The sequence below is a fragment of the Gallinula chloropus genome (assembly GCF_964237585.1).
Source record: "Gallinula chloropus genome assembly, chromosome: 2".
Taxonomy (NCBI): domain Eukaryota; kingdom Metazoa; phylum Chordata; class Aves; order Gruiformes; family Rallidae; genus Gallinula; species Gallinula chloropus.
Window position 1 is genome coordinate 115,907,987 of NC_140086.1, and position 16,769 is coordinate 115,924,755.

Sequence of the window (16,769 nt, forward strand, 5' to 3'; positions counted from 1 at the left end):
TTCATTTTCTAATTAGTGAATGAGGATTTTGGTGGTTGGTTTGGTTTTGGTGGGTTTTGGGGTTCTTTTAAGAAAAAATGAAAATAAAATTAGTTCATTTATACAGGAGTTGGGCAACCTTTAATTCCCCTTAGTTAAGAGTTGGCAGTCAGAAGAGAATAACATGAAATAAATTGCAATTTTTTATCAAGTAAATTCTCTTCATATGCTGTTTGTTACTAGGAATTAAAATAATAATACTTTACCATCCAGTTTGGAGAACTGACTCTGGATGAGAAAATCGAATTGCATTCATTTAACAACAAAACAAATAAGCAACCCCCCCAACAACAAAACCCAAAACACACAGCCCTTGCCACTTGTAACCAGCAAACAAATCCTGACCTTGTTAGGACATGTTTAAAAACAGGAAGTCCATGTTTAGTTGATCGAGCAGGCATAGCATCATTTGTGTTTGTCAACTTTGAAAGCTTACTGGATGGTATGAAAGTTTCACAAGGACAAAATAAAAGTAGATTGTGGTGAAACTTAAATCTGTATTCTTTGCTTTTTTGTTATTTTTTGTTTTCTTGTTTAAGTTCTCGTCCGACTCCCAGAACTAGCACTGCAGTAGATGTAAGTGACGCTACTGCTGCCCGAATCCAAAATTCTCCACAAAGAGATTCGTGCTTGAAAAAGGTGAGCAGAAAAATAATATTAAGTAATGGTAGTCTTTTTATGGTTAGAATTTTAGCCTGGAGTTTGTGGCAGTCAACTTTCTTCTTCATCCTTCCATAATTACAACAGCAGAGCAGTTCCTACAGTGTGCAAATTATTAAAAAAAAATAAAAAATTGCAGAACTTCACATGTAAGAGTTAAGCAAGAGAATTAGGGTTTTTCCTTCAGTGTATAAAAGGGATAATGCTTTCTTCTATGTTCTTTCTTCTTAGTCAGTTTTTTTTAAACTTAGGTTGAAATTTTGACTTCATACTTTTTCTTCCAACATGTTTCTTTATCCGAATTTTTAGTTGTCCCTATCTGCTATAACACAAATACGAAGCAATTTAGAGCATGTTTGTGGCCAAACTGTGTGCTATAATGTTGAAATGAAATATTTTGGGAATAAACATAAACTTGATTTTTTTTGTACAAACCATTTTAAAAAAACTTTGTTCTTGTTCCAGGCTAAAAATATGTGCTCAAGTCAGCAGGATATGGAGTCAGCATTGAAAGAGCTCATTTACACTGAATCTGATCTTACCATAACACCAATCATTGACAATCCAAAGGTATAGCAAAATACAACATAAGATTCAGGAACTTGTGTATGAGGCTTTTTTTTGCAGATAAATCTTTAATCAGGGTGCAACTCCTTTCCTGTATTTTATGGCTCTCATTTGAAAGCAGTTCCACCCAGTCATCTGGCAAGCTCTCGTGTGATTTTTTTGGCAGTCTTTTATAATCCTATTGTGTTGCTAATTTTGAGAACAGAGTTATTTTGGGATTGAATATAATTATTAATAATGTTTTACAAGAAATAGAAGCTATTAAATGCTGTGTTTGGTGCTATTGTAGTTTTGTTTTCTGATAACTTGCTTTGATATCTATTACTTATATGAACACAAAGCCAATTGTGTTTCGGTACACTCAAGGCCATCTAAGAAGCCTTCTAGATTAGGAGTTATACTTTTACACAATAAGTAAACTTTAGATGTGATAATGTTTCTAATAAATAGGAACTTTTTTTTCCTGGAAAAGAAGACCTGAAGTTACAAGAAATGTCCATCCAATTTCTGTCATGTTTTCTCATGTGATAACAGTTGTGATTGGTCTCCTGAGCAGAGACTGACACTTGCCTGACAGCAAATGGAAAACAAGAAAAGAACCAGGGCTCTGCACTGCAATGACAGTGTAATGTGCATGTCTTAACACATGTGGTATTGGTAGAAAGAATGATAGGAAAGATCCCCTTTAGTCTTCCTTCTCTTTCTGTGCAAAAAAAGAAATGAAGTCACTTGAGCAGCTTTACTCAGTAAGTGGCAGATACAAGGAACACAACTTCCATTGGAAGTGAGCATCTAGCTCATTAGGAAAGCCTTATGGCCTTTAGTTGCTGTGTTGCTTTAGTATAAAAGTGGGTTTGTTTATTTGTTTTAATGGAATTCCTAACAGGACAAAATTAAAAAATCTTACACATCTAGGTGTAAACAACTATCCAGCAATACTCTTTTAATGTGTTTGGGGTGGGGGATGATGTTACAAGTGGAGAATTTCACAGGTAATGATGCCTTTGAATGTCACCTCTGTAAATTCTCTGTTCTGTCTCAGGGCTCTGACACAAAACTATTCACTGATACTCTTCTTACTATAAGAGACGAGATTAGGGGTTAATGTACATACAAACGTGCACAGGGAGACTAATCTCCTTCTCCGTGCTAAACCAGACTCAGAATTAAGACAAACTAGCCTACTAAATTCCAGGGCCATGTAACTGGAGTCATTGCATACTCGGCAATCTTTGGACTAAAGGATGACACTGACACCTAGTAAAGTTGAAGAGCTTGCAATTTAATCTGCTGGAAAGGGATTTACTAGATACTGGCAGAATTTTAAAAGCTGAAATGTCAGCTTATATTGTGAAATTTCTCTGTGTTCTGCAGATCTGTGGAACTGAAGATGTTACTTCTTTTTTTTAGTATGCTGCATTTACTCAAAAGCAGTCCACCGAGCAGTCATCCAATTTTATGACATACCAGAAAATGATGGGTTGTAGGGAGAAAACCCCACGCCTCACACATGATTAGTTAATGATAACATGAATTTTAATAGTCTAGAATTATCCAGTGTAGATATATGTGTTTACTGTATGGTAGTGAATTGCTAAAATGCTTCATGAGCTCTCAGCTGTATAGTTCCTTTCTGTAGCTTTTGAAACCCAAATGCAAACAGGATAGAAATGTATCATACATTTGTATGTATCCTTGTACAAGCAAGAAAAAAATGTAAAGAATGTAATTTTGTAATCCCATTTAAGAAATATAAAAAAAATCTTAAATGGAAATATGATCAAGATATTTATATTAAATACATAAAGTTAAATCTCAGCTATCTGCTTGAAATACCAGAAAATGATGGAAAATGCTTGAGTACTGAGCAGAGGTTTTTACTGCCATCCTGTAGAATTTTTTGCATCTTTGTGTTCTTGTGTTCAGCTACTTAGAGATTTCCAGAAATGGATTAAAACTATTTGTAAAATATATGTTTATTTTTTTCAGATAATTAAGCAAGTGCCAGTTAGATTTGACTTGAAAGCTTCACATATACCAACATATTCAGGTATGGACCTGCCGAAGTTGTTAAGTTCTTATTGTCCTGGTGAAACTCACTATCACAAGGCCTACAGCCACCCTTTGTAGAACATGAGCTGTTGCAGTTGGAGAACTCATAACTCTTCTGAAACTGAATTTTCATATTTGGTGTTTTCTTCGCTAGACCAATTTTGAGCAGACTTTTCAGGTTCCAACAGTTTTATCTCCTTCCTCTTTCTTCTGCTTTCTTCAGTTACAAGCTTATTCTTAAAAGCTTTTAAACTAAGTAAACACTGTTTTAGTGGGAGGAAACCAGTATATTTTTCCTCTGTATTATTTTTTTGAAAACAGCAAAGATATTTTAACTAAAATAGTCAACCAAATAGATTAAAATTTGACAAAGGTAAAGCAGCAAATGAAAACACAATCTGTGGTGTTGATAGCCAGAATGCTAGGCAGCCTTGCCAGTACCACCTTTATTGGTGAAATGCTATAGGAATCATGTTCTGAAAGACAGTATGAGGTGTATGGAATTTGGTTTTTTTGTCATTGTTTTTCCATGTCTAGAAAGGCTGCTGTTATTTCTGAAAACAAAAGGCTGCTCATTGTCATGAGTGTAACATTTCTTCCCCTGGAAAACTTCCTTTAATTAAGTATGTATTATTATACTGTACTGTGCTTGAAGAGGGATGTTGAACAGATATGTTGCCCTTCTAGAATTCGCATCACACTTCTTCCTAGACATAAAAGTTCCTTTTTTCTTTCTATAATGTACGCATTTGGAGGAATTATTTTGTTGAAGAAATTTTATAGTTGGAAAGGAACACAACATCATCAGTCTCTAATCAAAATTGTAGTAACAGAAAACATTTTTATGTAACTAGATCCTAGGCAAAAATGATCAGATTCAACTACCTAAGGGGGTGATATTTTATTTCACATTGCATTTAAATAGCTAAATTATCAAGAATGATATTCCTATATGTTTAACTAGTGTTGCCTGTATTGATTTAGTATGGGACAGTATTTGTTGTCTTAACACTTTCAGGGTTGTAGGTTTTTTTCTGGACAACTTTCTGATTGTTTTTGAAGATACTGAATTGATGCTGCTTGTCAATAATTTTTAAAGACAGTGAGGAAAAAAAATAAGATAAATACCCAAAAAACAAACCCTTTTTTCACCTTCAATAATGAAAATGATAATTGCCTTCATTAGTAGGTGTTGTTACTTAGGTGTAAAATCGGAGTAAAAGACAGAAGACATGCTCTTGAATCATAGAATCATGGAATAGTTAGGGATGGAAGGGACCTTAAAGATCATCAAGTTCCAAACCACCTGCCATAGGCAGGGACACTTCTTACTAGACCAAGCTGCTCAAGGCCCCATCCAGCCTGGCTACCACCACCATCCACCACTTCCCTGGGCAACCTGTTCCAGTGCCTCACTACCCTCATAGTGAATAATTTTTTCCTAATATCTAATCTAAATCTACCCCCTTCCGATTTAAAACCATTCCCCCTTGTGCTATCACTACATGCCCTTCTAAAAAGTCCCTCCCCAGCTCTCCTGTAGGCCCTCTTGAGGTACTGGAAGGCCACTGTAAGATTTCCCTGGAGCCTTCTCCAGGCTGAACAGCCCCAACTCTCCCAGCCTGTCTGAAAGGTGCTCCAGCCCTCTAATCGTCTTCGTGGCCTTCCTCTGGACCCGTTCCACCTGTCCCATGTGCTTCTTACGTTGGGGACCCCAGAACTGGACCCAGTACTTCAAGAGGACTAGAGGGGCAGAGTCACCTCCTTTATTTTGTACTGGAGTGTATCAAGATGGCAGATAAGTTTATTAATAAATAGCTAACCAAAACTGAGGGCATGTATGGCTGATAAAATGAGTTATCCCTTGAGACTGTTAAGGATGTCTTTGAAAATTCTCTATTCATGTAACAATGGTCAGGGAATTGAAACACAGGATTTATGTTAATTGTCCTATTAACTTCTTTTTGTTATCCCTGAAGTCATCTATGTTCTGATATTACTAGGGCTTAACTAGATGAGTATGAGTAACTGTACACGTTTTCAGTTTATTGGTTCTGAGGAGATTTTGCTTTTGATTATTTCATTTCCAATTTACTCCAATAAAACTGCACATTCTTATCAAGAATTAGTAATTATTAAAGGCAACAACTACTACTTTTCCTAAATATAATGCCAATAAATGTTTGATTAAATGAGAAAATCCAAGGACTTTCAAAAATGTTTTTAGGCCTTTACTGATACATTTTTATGCTTTGTTTCTATTCTGGTTTGATTTATATAATCTCCAGACATGAATTATAACATGTTTGTTTGATATTTTAAGTACTAATATTATAATTAGATTCAAACTTTGGAATTTATTCATATTTATGTTACTTTCCTGTGTGTTAAAGCAACATCAAAGATCCATTAACTTTAACTAACTGCTTGCTTCTTATGGTTAGCTGAGAAGTTGTCATCTATGGAAGACACAGACTGGAACGACTTCTTGCAACGAGTGTGTTCTCTTCTTGATTCCACTGAGAAGAATACAGGAGCAGCACGTTCTAAACTGAATTTACTCTATTACCTGTGTACTGTGGCTGTTCACAAGGAAGTTGCAAGCCGACTAATTAGCTCTCAGCTGGTAAATAATAAAGCTTTGAAGGAATAGACGTGGTTTACCTACTTGGTGTTGTAGCAAAAATCAGCTGCTTGTAGTTATTTTTCAAGAAATTGGTGCTGTACTGAGAAAAATAGTATGGCAAATTAAGTACAAAATAATGAAAACAGCGACAAAATTCCATGAGAGTTTTTTTAATAGCTGAGGGAAACGAATTGTTTCTTTTGGATTTCAGTTACTTTTTACATATGGATTTGTTGTATGAGTAAAAATACAAGGATAAAAACTAACTTTGATGGAGAGCGTGAAATGACATATGATGAAATGTTTGTCTTTGTAAATCATTAAGTGACAGAGAAGACTGAAAAAAGTTCATGTTTGAATTGTTAGATCAGTTTTATTTGGCCATACATCTGTAAAGAATAGCAAGAAAGTACTGCTCTATGAAGAGTACTTAGTGTCTACCTAAAAAGTGGTTCCACCTTTCAAGAACCATTTTCTACCAGACTATTTTACTAGAAGCCTTTGTAGTTCTTTAACATACTTCTCAGAGTATTGCAAGTGCAGTAGAGGAATAGAACTATTTTTCCTATGTAAAAGCATTACAGAGGCGATCATGAGTTGTGCACTTTTTCATTTTAATAAAAAGAAAACTACTTTGCTCTTCTACATTTATGCAACTGCAGCTAAATCATATTCTGACCTGTCATTCTCAGATATAGAGATATTGAGGGCAAAACTGCACCACCAGAAAAGTTCAATGAAGAGCATTCAAGTTGGAAGTAATAGTAGATCTAATGCCATAGAATTCTTGTGAAAACAGAATTGCTGCAAGGTTCTCCTTTATTATTGGAGAATTTTTTGGGGGGGAACAACAATCCGAGGAACAATTTGCCAATTAAATCATTTAGCAATGAGTTAGTAATTATGCAGTTTGGTTCTTAAGTGTCTGATTTTGTCTTAGCTATTCTAGTATTTGCCAGATATTTTTGTCCATTCTCACAAAATAAATTTCATATGTTTATTACATGTTTGGTAATACCCTATGATGATGTCTTCGTAGATGAAAATATCAAAGGTTTTTCCTCTGCATAGTCTCATTCATAACAGAAAAAAGTTTTTTATTTTAACACATTAATATATGTTTAGTTGTTTTGTTTAAGGCAAGAATTTAGAAAGAAATTGTATTGCTACTCTTAGTGTTTGAGTTTTAAAAATTAATATTTAGACTATATGTATTTGTGTATGACAATACTTTTTGTAAGCATTATAGTATGTATTTTAGTACATTTTTAAAAAAATCACTGATATTTTGATTTTTTCTTTATCATTGGGACATGTCAGATTGCTGAAAAACTAATTTTTATGTATCTTATTTTAGTTTCCTATATTGATACAACAGCTGCGTGCAGCCACCAACTGGGATATGTAAGTAACAATTATTTAAAATTATTTTTTCAAATATGGAGTTACCACTTAAATTTATTAAAGATATTCTTTAAAATAGTGTCTAAGGATTATTTTAGCCTGTCAGACTGTTGTGGTACTTGACTGGCAATATCATAGTGTATATAACAATATTTTCAGAACTGAATTCATATATTGCTATTTCACAGGACCAAAGGTTATAGAAAATTTTATCTAGAAGTCACATAATTTATTGTATCAAAATAGTGTTTCTTAAATTCACTGAATAAACCAACCCATGCCATATAGTAGTAAAATTACAACAGTGGTAGCTTTTTCTTTAAATGACTGCCAGAAATATTTCAATGGGATAGTGCCCTCTGCTGTTTGTTTCATAAATGTTTATTTTATTATTCAAATTTTTTCTTCAACAGAACATTTTAAACTAATTTACTGATATAGATTTAATTTCTGTTTTGTCAGCTATACCAAAATGTTTAAACTGATTTATAGGGGCTTTCTGTGTTGTAAGAAAACTAAATATGAGCATGACTAATTAGTAAGACTATAACAAATTAAATAATCTAGATTTTTCAGTGCCAAAGAAAAGAAATGACTTTATGTGTGAATTTCTTGCTGTAAATAGTACTTCAAATATTTCCTGCCCTTAGTAATCTGTGTAAAATATAAAGAAGACAGAAATGTTATGAAATTTTCTGAAATAGTTTTTCTGTAAATACAAAAGATTTCTTTGATATGCAGACGTGCCAAAGCGGCTCGAGTGATTGGTTTGCTGGCATTACACACTCATAAACTTGGAGAAAATGTACCTGTTTCTGAGGTAACTTTCCATTATTTTGGGAGGGGAGGGAGGACAGGGACGGGAGTTTTAGTACTTATGTCAGAAACTTTCAGAGCTTTTTGTTTTGATTTGGTTTCTTTATATGTGTAAATGGGGCTATAATCAATTAATGAAATACATAAACATTTGAGTAAATTTTTGGAGTTGTGGTTCTGATCTTTACTAACCTGTGGTAGGACCACCCACCTATGATAAAACTCGAGGCCTTTTCTCTCTTGAAGTAGTCACTCTCATAGCTCTTGTACATAGCTTCTTGTAACAAGAAGAAAGTATTGACATTTGGTTATGCTGGTGTAATATCATACTTAGTATAAGAATAATGTAATTGATTCTCAGAAATCCTTTTTTTTCCAAAAATTAATAGAGATCAGACTAATTTGAGATTCCTCACAGTTCTTGAAGAATGTATGTAATGAAGGGCAAGTAATCTTATTTACAGAAGAAAAGTATTTTAAATCCTTTTTTTTTAAAATTTTGCATGCTTTGTAGTAGATTTAAACAGCAGACTGAGGAGACAGAGTGATCTTATTGTCCTTTTTTCCATGTGACAGGTACACAAATTGCATAAATTTGACAATCTGCTATTTAATAGCTGTCCAAAGTGTGAATGTGACATTATTTCTACTTCAGGAGTTGGAGTCAGGATTTGAAAGTAATAGGTGTTTGAATGTGAAAAACCACTGCCAAAAAATGCCTAATAAATTGTGATGGTTTGACCTGGGCTGGAGGCCAGATGCCCACCAAAGCCGTTCTGTCTCTCCCCTTTTCAGCTGGACAGGCTGAGGCTCAGGAGTCAAGATAAGACCAGGGAGAGATCATTCCGCCATTCATGGGCAAAACAGACTCAGCACAGAATAAAGGACAGAAAACTCTCTAATTTATGACACTGCCCTGCACACCCAGTGACACCAGAGTCGGGCAATGAGAAGTGTGGCCAGATCTTAAAGCACCTCCCACCACCTCTCCTTTCTTAGCAGACTTAACTTTAGTGATGATTTTGCATCCTTCTTCATCCTATTGTGGCACAGGGAGGGGCAGGGAATGGGGAATGTGGGTTTCAGTCAGTTCCTCAACTGTTGTTTTCTTTATTAGCCAGAGGTGGGGGGCATTTCTCACACCCTTCCCCTGCAGCATCATGGGGTCCCACCCACGGGAGACAGTCCTCCATGAACTTCTCCAGCATGGGGCCTCTCCACGGGCTGCAGGTGGGAATCTCTGCTCCCCATCATCTTCCATGGGATGCAGGGATATCTTTCTCTCTAGCACCTGGAGAGCCTCTTTTCCCCACTTCTTCACTGACCTTGGTGTCTGCACGGTTTCTTACATCATCTCACTCCCTTCTCTGGTGGCAAAAAGTGTCTGCTTGCAGTTTTTTTCTCCTAAATGTGGTTTCCAGAGGCGCTGTGACCATTGCTGATGGGCTCGGCCTTTGTGAGCGGTGGCTTCAGCCTTGAGCCCAGCTGGTGTTTGCTCTGTCAGGCCCAGGGGAAGCTTCTGGCTGCTTCTTGCAGAAGCCACCCCTGCAGCACCCCCTCCACCAGAACCCTGCCATGCAAAACCACAACAGCTGTTTAGCACTAATACATGCAGTGATCATTTTCACAGATTTCCAGTTTCCATTGTAGAACATGAGCATATCCTAATCTGCTTTCTGTATGCAAAAGCAAGAGATTGAAGTATTTTTACATTGAGCTATATATTTTTGTTCAAAATTTTATCATTTTGTTTGGGATTTTTTTATATGAACGTTAATATGATTCACAAATAGAATTTAGCATTTTTAGAAATACTTCAAAAAACAAGACTCTGTCCAGGGACATTTAAACTGAAGGACTAGAAAAAAAAACTTCATTATCACTTTCTGGTGCCATTCTTATATGAATTAAAATTTTTTTATATGCATTCATTGTTAAAAAAAAGATTTCTTTTAAAAATTAACAACTCTGAATTATAATACTGTTCAATAAGGATTTACAATGCCTGCTGTAATGACATTAATTCCAGTGTTTTTCTCCCGAAGTAATATCTCTGAATTTTAAAAATATTTTAGAATGCTTACAGAAAATTACAATGAAGGAAAAAACCAAAAAGAATTCTAATAGTAAGATAGCAACATAATCTAAAATTCCTTTCTGTGATCTAGGTTTTGCAGACTACAGATATAAGCTCCCTATGTATTAGTAGTTGGTTCTGGATTGTTTCCTTTTCCATTCCTAGTAATTTCTAATATTATTTGCTCTTATGACCCCTGTTGGATAGAGATGATCTCTCTATAGAGTTATCTCCTATAGCCCCAAAATCTTGTTCCCAAGTGGAAAAAATCAGTTCAGAACTCATGAAGATGCAATTCTGGAGTTATTTTTGTGTCCTGTGTGTACCGTGCTACGTACACTGAGTTTTCTTTCAAATTTTTATTGCTTAATAACAGCACCTTTGCAGTTCTTTCTTGCCTTAGTATATACTCATCCAGGTATTTGTGATATCTTTTGTACTTTCAAGGTACCACAGATCCTAGTAGAGACTCTTGTCGGACACCACTACTGGCCCTTACGTATTAAAATTCTCTTAGTTTCTACTTCCTACTCAGTCATATATTTATTTAAGAATAGTTCCTCTATGTCTGAGGTTGAATCGGTGCCATTAACTTTTGTTGTGGTGGTGTTTAAATGGTATATTAGATAGGAGTAACATTAAATCCTGAAGAAGTAGAAAAACTTCAGGAAAGAAAAGAAGCTCCGCTCTCATTTTATTGACTAATGTAAGCTTTCATGTACTGTATGCTAAAACCCTTTATTTTTTTGTTTTTGAAGAACTATTTTTTCCATTTTAATTTTATATTTGTTTTTAAAATTTGCATTCAGCAAATTGTTTCAAATGCAACCACCAGAGGCCACTAAAACGCAAAAATAAATTGCAAGTAAACTACTATTTCATATTCTAGACAAAGATGTAACTGTGGAACTGTGTACTGTCTTTATTCTGCTGATGTATTCTAAAATATAGGTCATATTAGAAAAAAATCATAATATATGAATATTTATAGCTGAATTCACTTGCAGTTGATCTATTTCCAGCTAGTATTTTTTTTTAAGAATACTGCATTGATTAGAGAAAATGAGATGGATCTAAGGATACAGTAGGGACATTGATCTCTTGTGTATTTATATTCAAATCACATTCTTATATTGAAGATGAAGACATTTTACACGCAATTTCTTCTGTCTGGCAGTTGCAATGGAAGTTGTTGATAGGTCAGGGTTTTTTCTGACTCAGTAATATGGTATTTTTTTTCTTTTTCCATGGAATTGCCCTTTAAAAGTCTGAAGAATTGTTTTCTCCTATTTGCTCCTAGTTATCTTAAGAAAACACCCAGATATTAAAGTTTTATCTTTGTACTTGTGTTTTGAAAGTGTTTATTAAGGAATAAGATTCTATGAAAAAAAGATTCTTTCCAGGATTCTTGGAAAGAACAGTCTACTTATTCTACATCTTACAGAAAGAAAAATTCTTCCCAAGTGTGTAAATCTAAGTTGTCTTATTTATTAAAAGAAGCTATTTCTGCTTCTCCTCTGTGAATAGATTTGGCCTCCTGCCATCTAGGACACAACCACTCTGATATGAAATTTAAGGCTGAGTCTTTTATTTTAGTAAGAGGTGATAGAGCAACTTCACAGAGTGGTTCCATGCTGGAAAGCAGCATCCTTCTTCCTCTGGTAGGAGATCAGCCTCCTCCATCTGTTGAGTCTTTCTCTGCCTGTCCCTTTGGAGTCAAAAGTCTTGTCGTTTTCCTCACATCATCTGAATTTGCTAATTGGGAATATCAGTCTCATGTAATGACCTAGGAAGCTGTGCCTTTTTTTTATAGATCTGGGTCCACTGTTCTACTGAGTGTTTATAGGGCTCAGAGAACCTGCTGCAGCCTTCACACTGCAGGTTTCTTTGCAAAGCCTTTGGTTTACGGAATTCCATGGTCAGATTAACAGACTAAGTATCCAGTGAAGAGTGACATCCTATTAGAATTGCTCCATAATACTGAGTTTAGAACATAATTCCTTTGTCAAAGCAGTGGAATATCCTGATTTCTATGTTCACCTAAATCAAAGATCCATATAATATGAGCCTTTTTATTTCTGATTTTTTGAAGTAAGATATGGTGATTGTTTTCTATGGTTACAAAACAGCTGCATCATTAAACGTGCAGTTTTATGTCCTGTAAACTCATATTTTGACTCTAGCTGGTATCTACTTTGGTCTATGTCTATAGTTTGTTGACTCTCAGATTCATACAGAATGCTAATTTTAACTCATGTTCCTAGCTTACTTCTCTGATCACTCCCATTTCCAGGTCTATCCATGTCTCCTTATATTAAAAGGAGATTCAAATAAAAATAGTTCAGTCTGGTCACTTATTCCCAACCTGTTTATTTTTAACATTCTTTTAGTGTATCCTTGTTTGTTTCCTTCAAGGGCACTTTCCTTGTTTTGCCTTGATACCTCTTATGTGAAAAAAACCCCAAACCCAAACCACAAGCAAACCCCACAACAATTAAAAAACAATACAGTAACGTCTGTAGGCAATGGATGGAAGCTGTAGCAGAGTTTGTGCATGAGTACTTACACCTGGATTCTTGGAGAAAGTATTAAGACCTTTTATCATAATTGTAGGAAAAGTCCTTTCCCCCTCTTCAGAAAAATTAATTTTATCAATCAAGTGAATTTGGCTTGCTTTGTGTTTGAAGTTCAACCCACAGTGATAGTAGAAAACAAGGAAATTCTCAGGTATGGAACTGAAAATGTACATTGCTGATTGCAGGATTAAATCACTTTTTGCCGTCTTCGTAGATTAGGGGCCCAACCAAAGCAAAAACTGTACCATTTCAAAGGACATTTAATTGACGCTCTTTTCATAGTCAATTAAATGTGCTCTATTTTCCTTGAGAGATGAAATAGTGCAGAATCAGAGAATGATGATTAATTTTCTACTAAAATGACATCAGTGGTGCTGCCGGTATGTCTGTTGCAAGAGTCTTCAATGTAGTTAGCTCTTATGATAGTAAAAACTATTGTGATTTTTTTTTTTCCCAACAGTCTGGTTTTTTTGGGATAATAAAGAGCTATGCCTAAAGGACCCTTTTCTTCAGTAGATAAATATCTGTGTCTTTGGAAGGTAAAAAACTATCTAGCACACTTCTGCCCATGTTTTCAGGATTTAATTCAGAATTCTAAGCATAATTTATATTCCTTTTAAATTGGTGTTGTGAAATACCAAGTCGATATTCCATTCAGCTGTTTCTGTGACAAATGTGATAGTGACCTGCACTATTGTAAGCTTCGGAGAAACTCAAGGGAGAATGAAGGGTAACATAAAGTCGGACCCTAAGTTCACAGCCACTTAAAGAATTTAGGAAATCAGTGGGCTTCCAGATACTGAGTTAAGAGAGAAAACAGCTTCCCATCAAATGTCTTGATATTTAATTTCCCAGCCCTACTTCTGGGAACTTTCTGGCAGAGACAGAGAGAACACGTATGTGTGGACAGTCAGTTGGTGGCAAGATGTGGTACTTGCTTGAGTTTTGAGAGACAGGTGTGAACCTCTGATGTGCCAGTCTTTTTGCATCCCAAGTGTATATCCAAAAGTCACACACTGTTATGCGATGGAGAGAAGTATTATTTTACTGCATGTACTTAGCTTTAGAGCAAGAGCATGTATTTTGGGCTGCTCCTGTTAGACCTGAGTATTGTACACGTTGAGCTTTGGGATATTTGGGTTTTGCATTTCTTTGCTTAGATGAGATGGGGGGGAATTTGTATGGCAGGAGTAGGTGTCTCAAAAGAGTCCAAATTCATAATCATCATTATGATTAGAAGGAGCTGTGAATTTTACATCAGGCTCATTTTAACTTGCATCTTTTCTGTCATTCAGCTTGACATGCAAAGGCTTGGGCTAGTCTAAAGGAGGAGAAAGAGCAAGGTTGAGGCTATTTTTATCAATGATGGCATTAGTTATACTGGCTTAAAATGACCAAAATTATGGTATCAAACTCAACATGAGTATCGATGTGTAACAAATAAGATAGTGGCACAGACTACAGGACCGTGTGCGCATCTTCACATTTTTCTTACTCTGCTTTCATAGAAGAAGAATATATTCTTGTAAATATTGCTGGTATGGTCAATGCTTAAAAAATTCTAAGGGCAATAAATCCCTGTGGACACATTCCTATTCATTCATTCACTTCTCTTGCATTTAATTGGATTACTAGAACTAGATGGAGAAGTGAGAGCTCTTTCTTTGAAAAGTAAATTTACATGCCTATCAGTATAATCAACCATATTCAAAATCTGACTGGTCTTAGATTTACACCCTACTTCTAAAGTTTTAGTGTATTAAAATACCTTTATTTTTAAGAAAAAAAAGATTTTAATTGAGAAAAATGTGTTCATATTTTTGGGAGTGCCGAGGTCTTCTGTTTCCTCCTTGAGCAATCAGATAGCATGAAAGGTACTACAGCATAAAACTGAGTATTTTGACTTAAATACTACTCTAGTTACTAGGTATGACTTTATAATTATAACGCCAAATTCTTTTCTGATTGCTATTTCCTGATGCATCTTTTATTTTCAATAGTTGTTTCCCAGAATTTCTGTTAGATATTACGGAGTTTGTGGCTCAGTGTCCAGTTTTGTGTATCCACAATACTCCATCAGCCTGGGTTTTAGGGTAGAGGCTGGGACATCCCCCTTGTCAACTTTTACTGGAACTATGCCCAATATCTGGAATACTGGAACACTGTGTCCACCTATCTCAAAAAATGGCACTGACAGAGTTAAACATGATTTTGAGGAAAAATAGCAATGATTATGTAGTAGACCTCTGAGAATACTGTAGAGTGTCAGATTCTTTAGTAAAAATACGTCTTTGAATTATCCTCAAGTGCTGAGTGATATTGGGAACTATATATTGGAATGTTTTTCCTGTATTGTAGTTTAAGAATAAAGCGACTTCATGAACTTGTAAAATGATAAATTAATATCCAAAGAGAGGCTGTATAAAATGAGGAAAGCAGTGCCTTTCCACATGAAAGCATGAAAGCTGGAACATTTGTGGATTTCAGAGAATTCTCAGTTAGTGTTGATGTGGGTAATGGTAGTAGACTTACAATAGAAAGTGCTAGATAAACTCTTCTGAAAGCCTCTAAAGGTGCAGGCTGTCCTACCCAAATTGGAGCAAGGAGATCATTTTAGCTTGGCGGTCCAAGCTCACTTTGAGGTTTTTTTGTGCCTGTTTTTAAGAAAAAGCATCTGGATCTCAGCACTCACAAAGCCAAAAAGCAATCTTGATCCAGTTGACAGCTGCTTAGCATCGTGTGTTTTTATTGACAGAGATTTGTGTTGTGAAGCCATGCTCTCTTTCCATATATATTGGTCTTACACAATTGAGTAACACCTTTTTTTTAAAAAATAAATATATTATCATACAAAGCCTTAATTTACTGCCACAGTTAGTGTACAACTGATACACACATTGACTTATGTCAAGTTCTTTTTTACATTTATTGAATGTATTGTTTATAGCTGGGGGAACTCACAGAATTGCAGAATTACAAGGTTGGAAAAGACCTTTAAGATCATCGAGTCCAGCCGTTCCTGTCCTATGCTAAACCATATCCCTAAGTACCTAGTGTACCATCTACCCTTTTTTTAAACGCATCCAGGGGTGGGGACTCAGCCACCTCCCTGGGCAGCCTGTTCAGCTCTTTCAGTGAAAATATTTTTCCTAACATCTAATCTGAACCTGCCCAGGCGCAGCTTTGTGCCATTTCCCCTTGTCCTATCACCTGTCGCTCATCTGCCTTTAGCCCATCTGCCTTTGGCATTGCTGTGTAACTTGGTTATTTCAGAAGTAAACTTATTTGTATGAAAAAAGTAGAAAGCTAAGAAAGTCTTATATATTGGAGTGACACACTGAAAAGAAAATGTTACCTTCATTCTTCTATACCCATGCTGTGAAACTAATGTACAATTCAGGCATTAGATTGTCATATTTAAGTTCCTTGTGCATAGAATAACACATCTTACATCAAAGAACACTTTAAAAGAATTCTTTGCAATTGGTTATAATGATGGAAATGTTTCATGTCTCACCAGACAGCTTGTAGGGCTGTTTTCAGCATATATGCTTTCCTGTAATCACAAATTTTTGTTGATTCTAACCATTTGATATCTTTTCCCATCTCTACTGTAACATTTCTGCAACACAAGCTGTGAGATTTCTGTTTAAAGCTTAGTGTGACTTTGTGTTTTGGACCCATGGCCCTTCTCACTGTATTGTGCTTTTTAAAGTGGGAAATGCTTTTTGTTTTGACTTTTCATTGTTTTAACATTGCATAGTCATTTGTTCTCGTATAGTTAGCTATTTGGATATTATTACAGGTAAAGAAACATAATTATCTCACAAAAATGCTGTTAAATAATGAATTCCTTAATGCTACATCCAGTATTTGAAACTTATAATCTCAGTATTTTACCTGTTAGCATAAAACAATCTTAAAACAATTATATTATTTCTTCCATTCGGTC

At 35.3% G+C, this 16,769-nt stretch overlaps 1 protein-coding gene across 1 annotated transcript in view; it reads left to right on the forward strand.

Annotated features, from left to right (window-relative positions):
- Window positions 1-16,769, forward strand: part of ULK4 (unc-51 like kinase 4) — a gene marked incomplete at its 3' end in the record, with an annotated part of 240,969 nt that overhangs the window by 14,559 nt on the left and 209,641 nt on the right. The window contains exons 11-16 of the mRNA XM_084260654.1: window positions 579-678; window positions 1,165-1,269; window positions 3,256-3,316; window positions 5,763-5,944; window positions 7,302-7,348; window positions 8,090-8,168. Of these exons, the coding sequence (XP_084116780.1) occupies window positions 579-678; window positions 1,165-1,269; window positions 3,256-3,316; window positions 5,763-5,944; window positions 7,302-7,348; window positions 8,090-8,168 (574 nt within the window). The remainder of the gene's footprint in view (window positions 1-578; window positions 679-1,164; window positions 1,270-3,255; window positions 3,317-5,762; window positions 5,945-7,301; window positions 7,349-8,089; window positions 8,169-16,769) is intronic.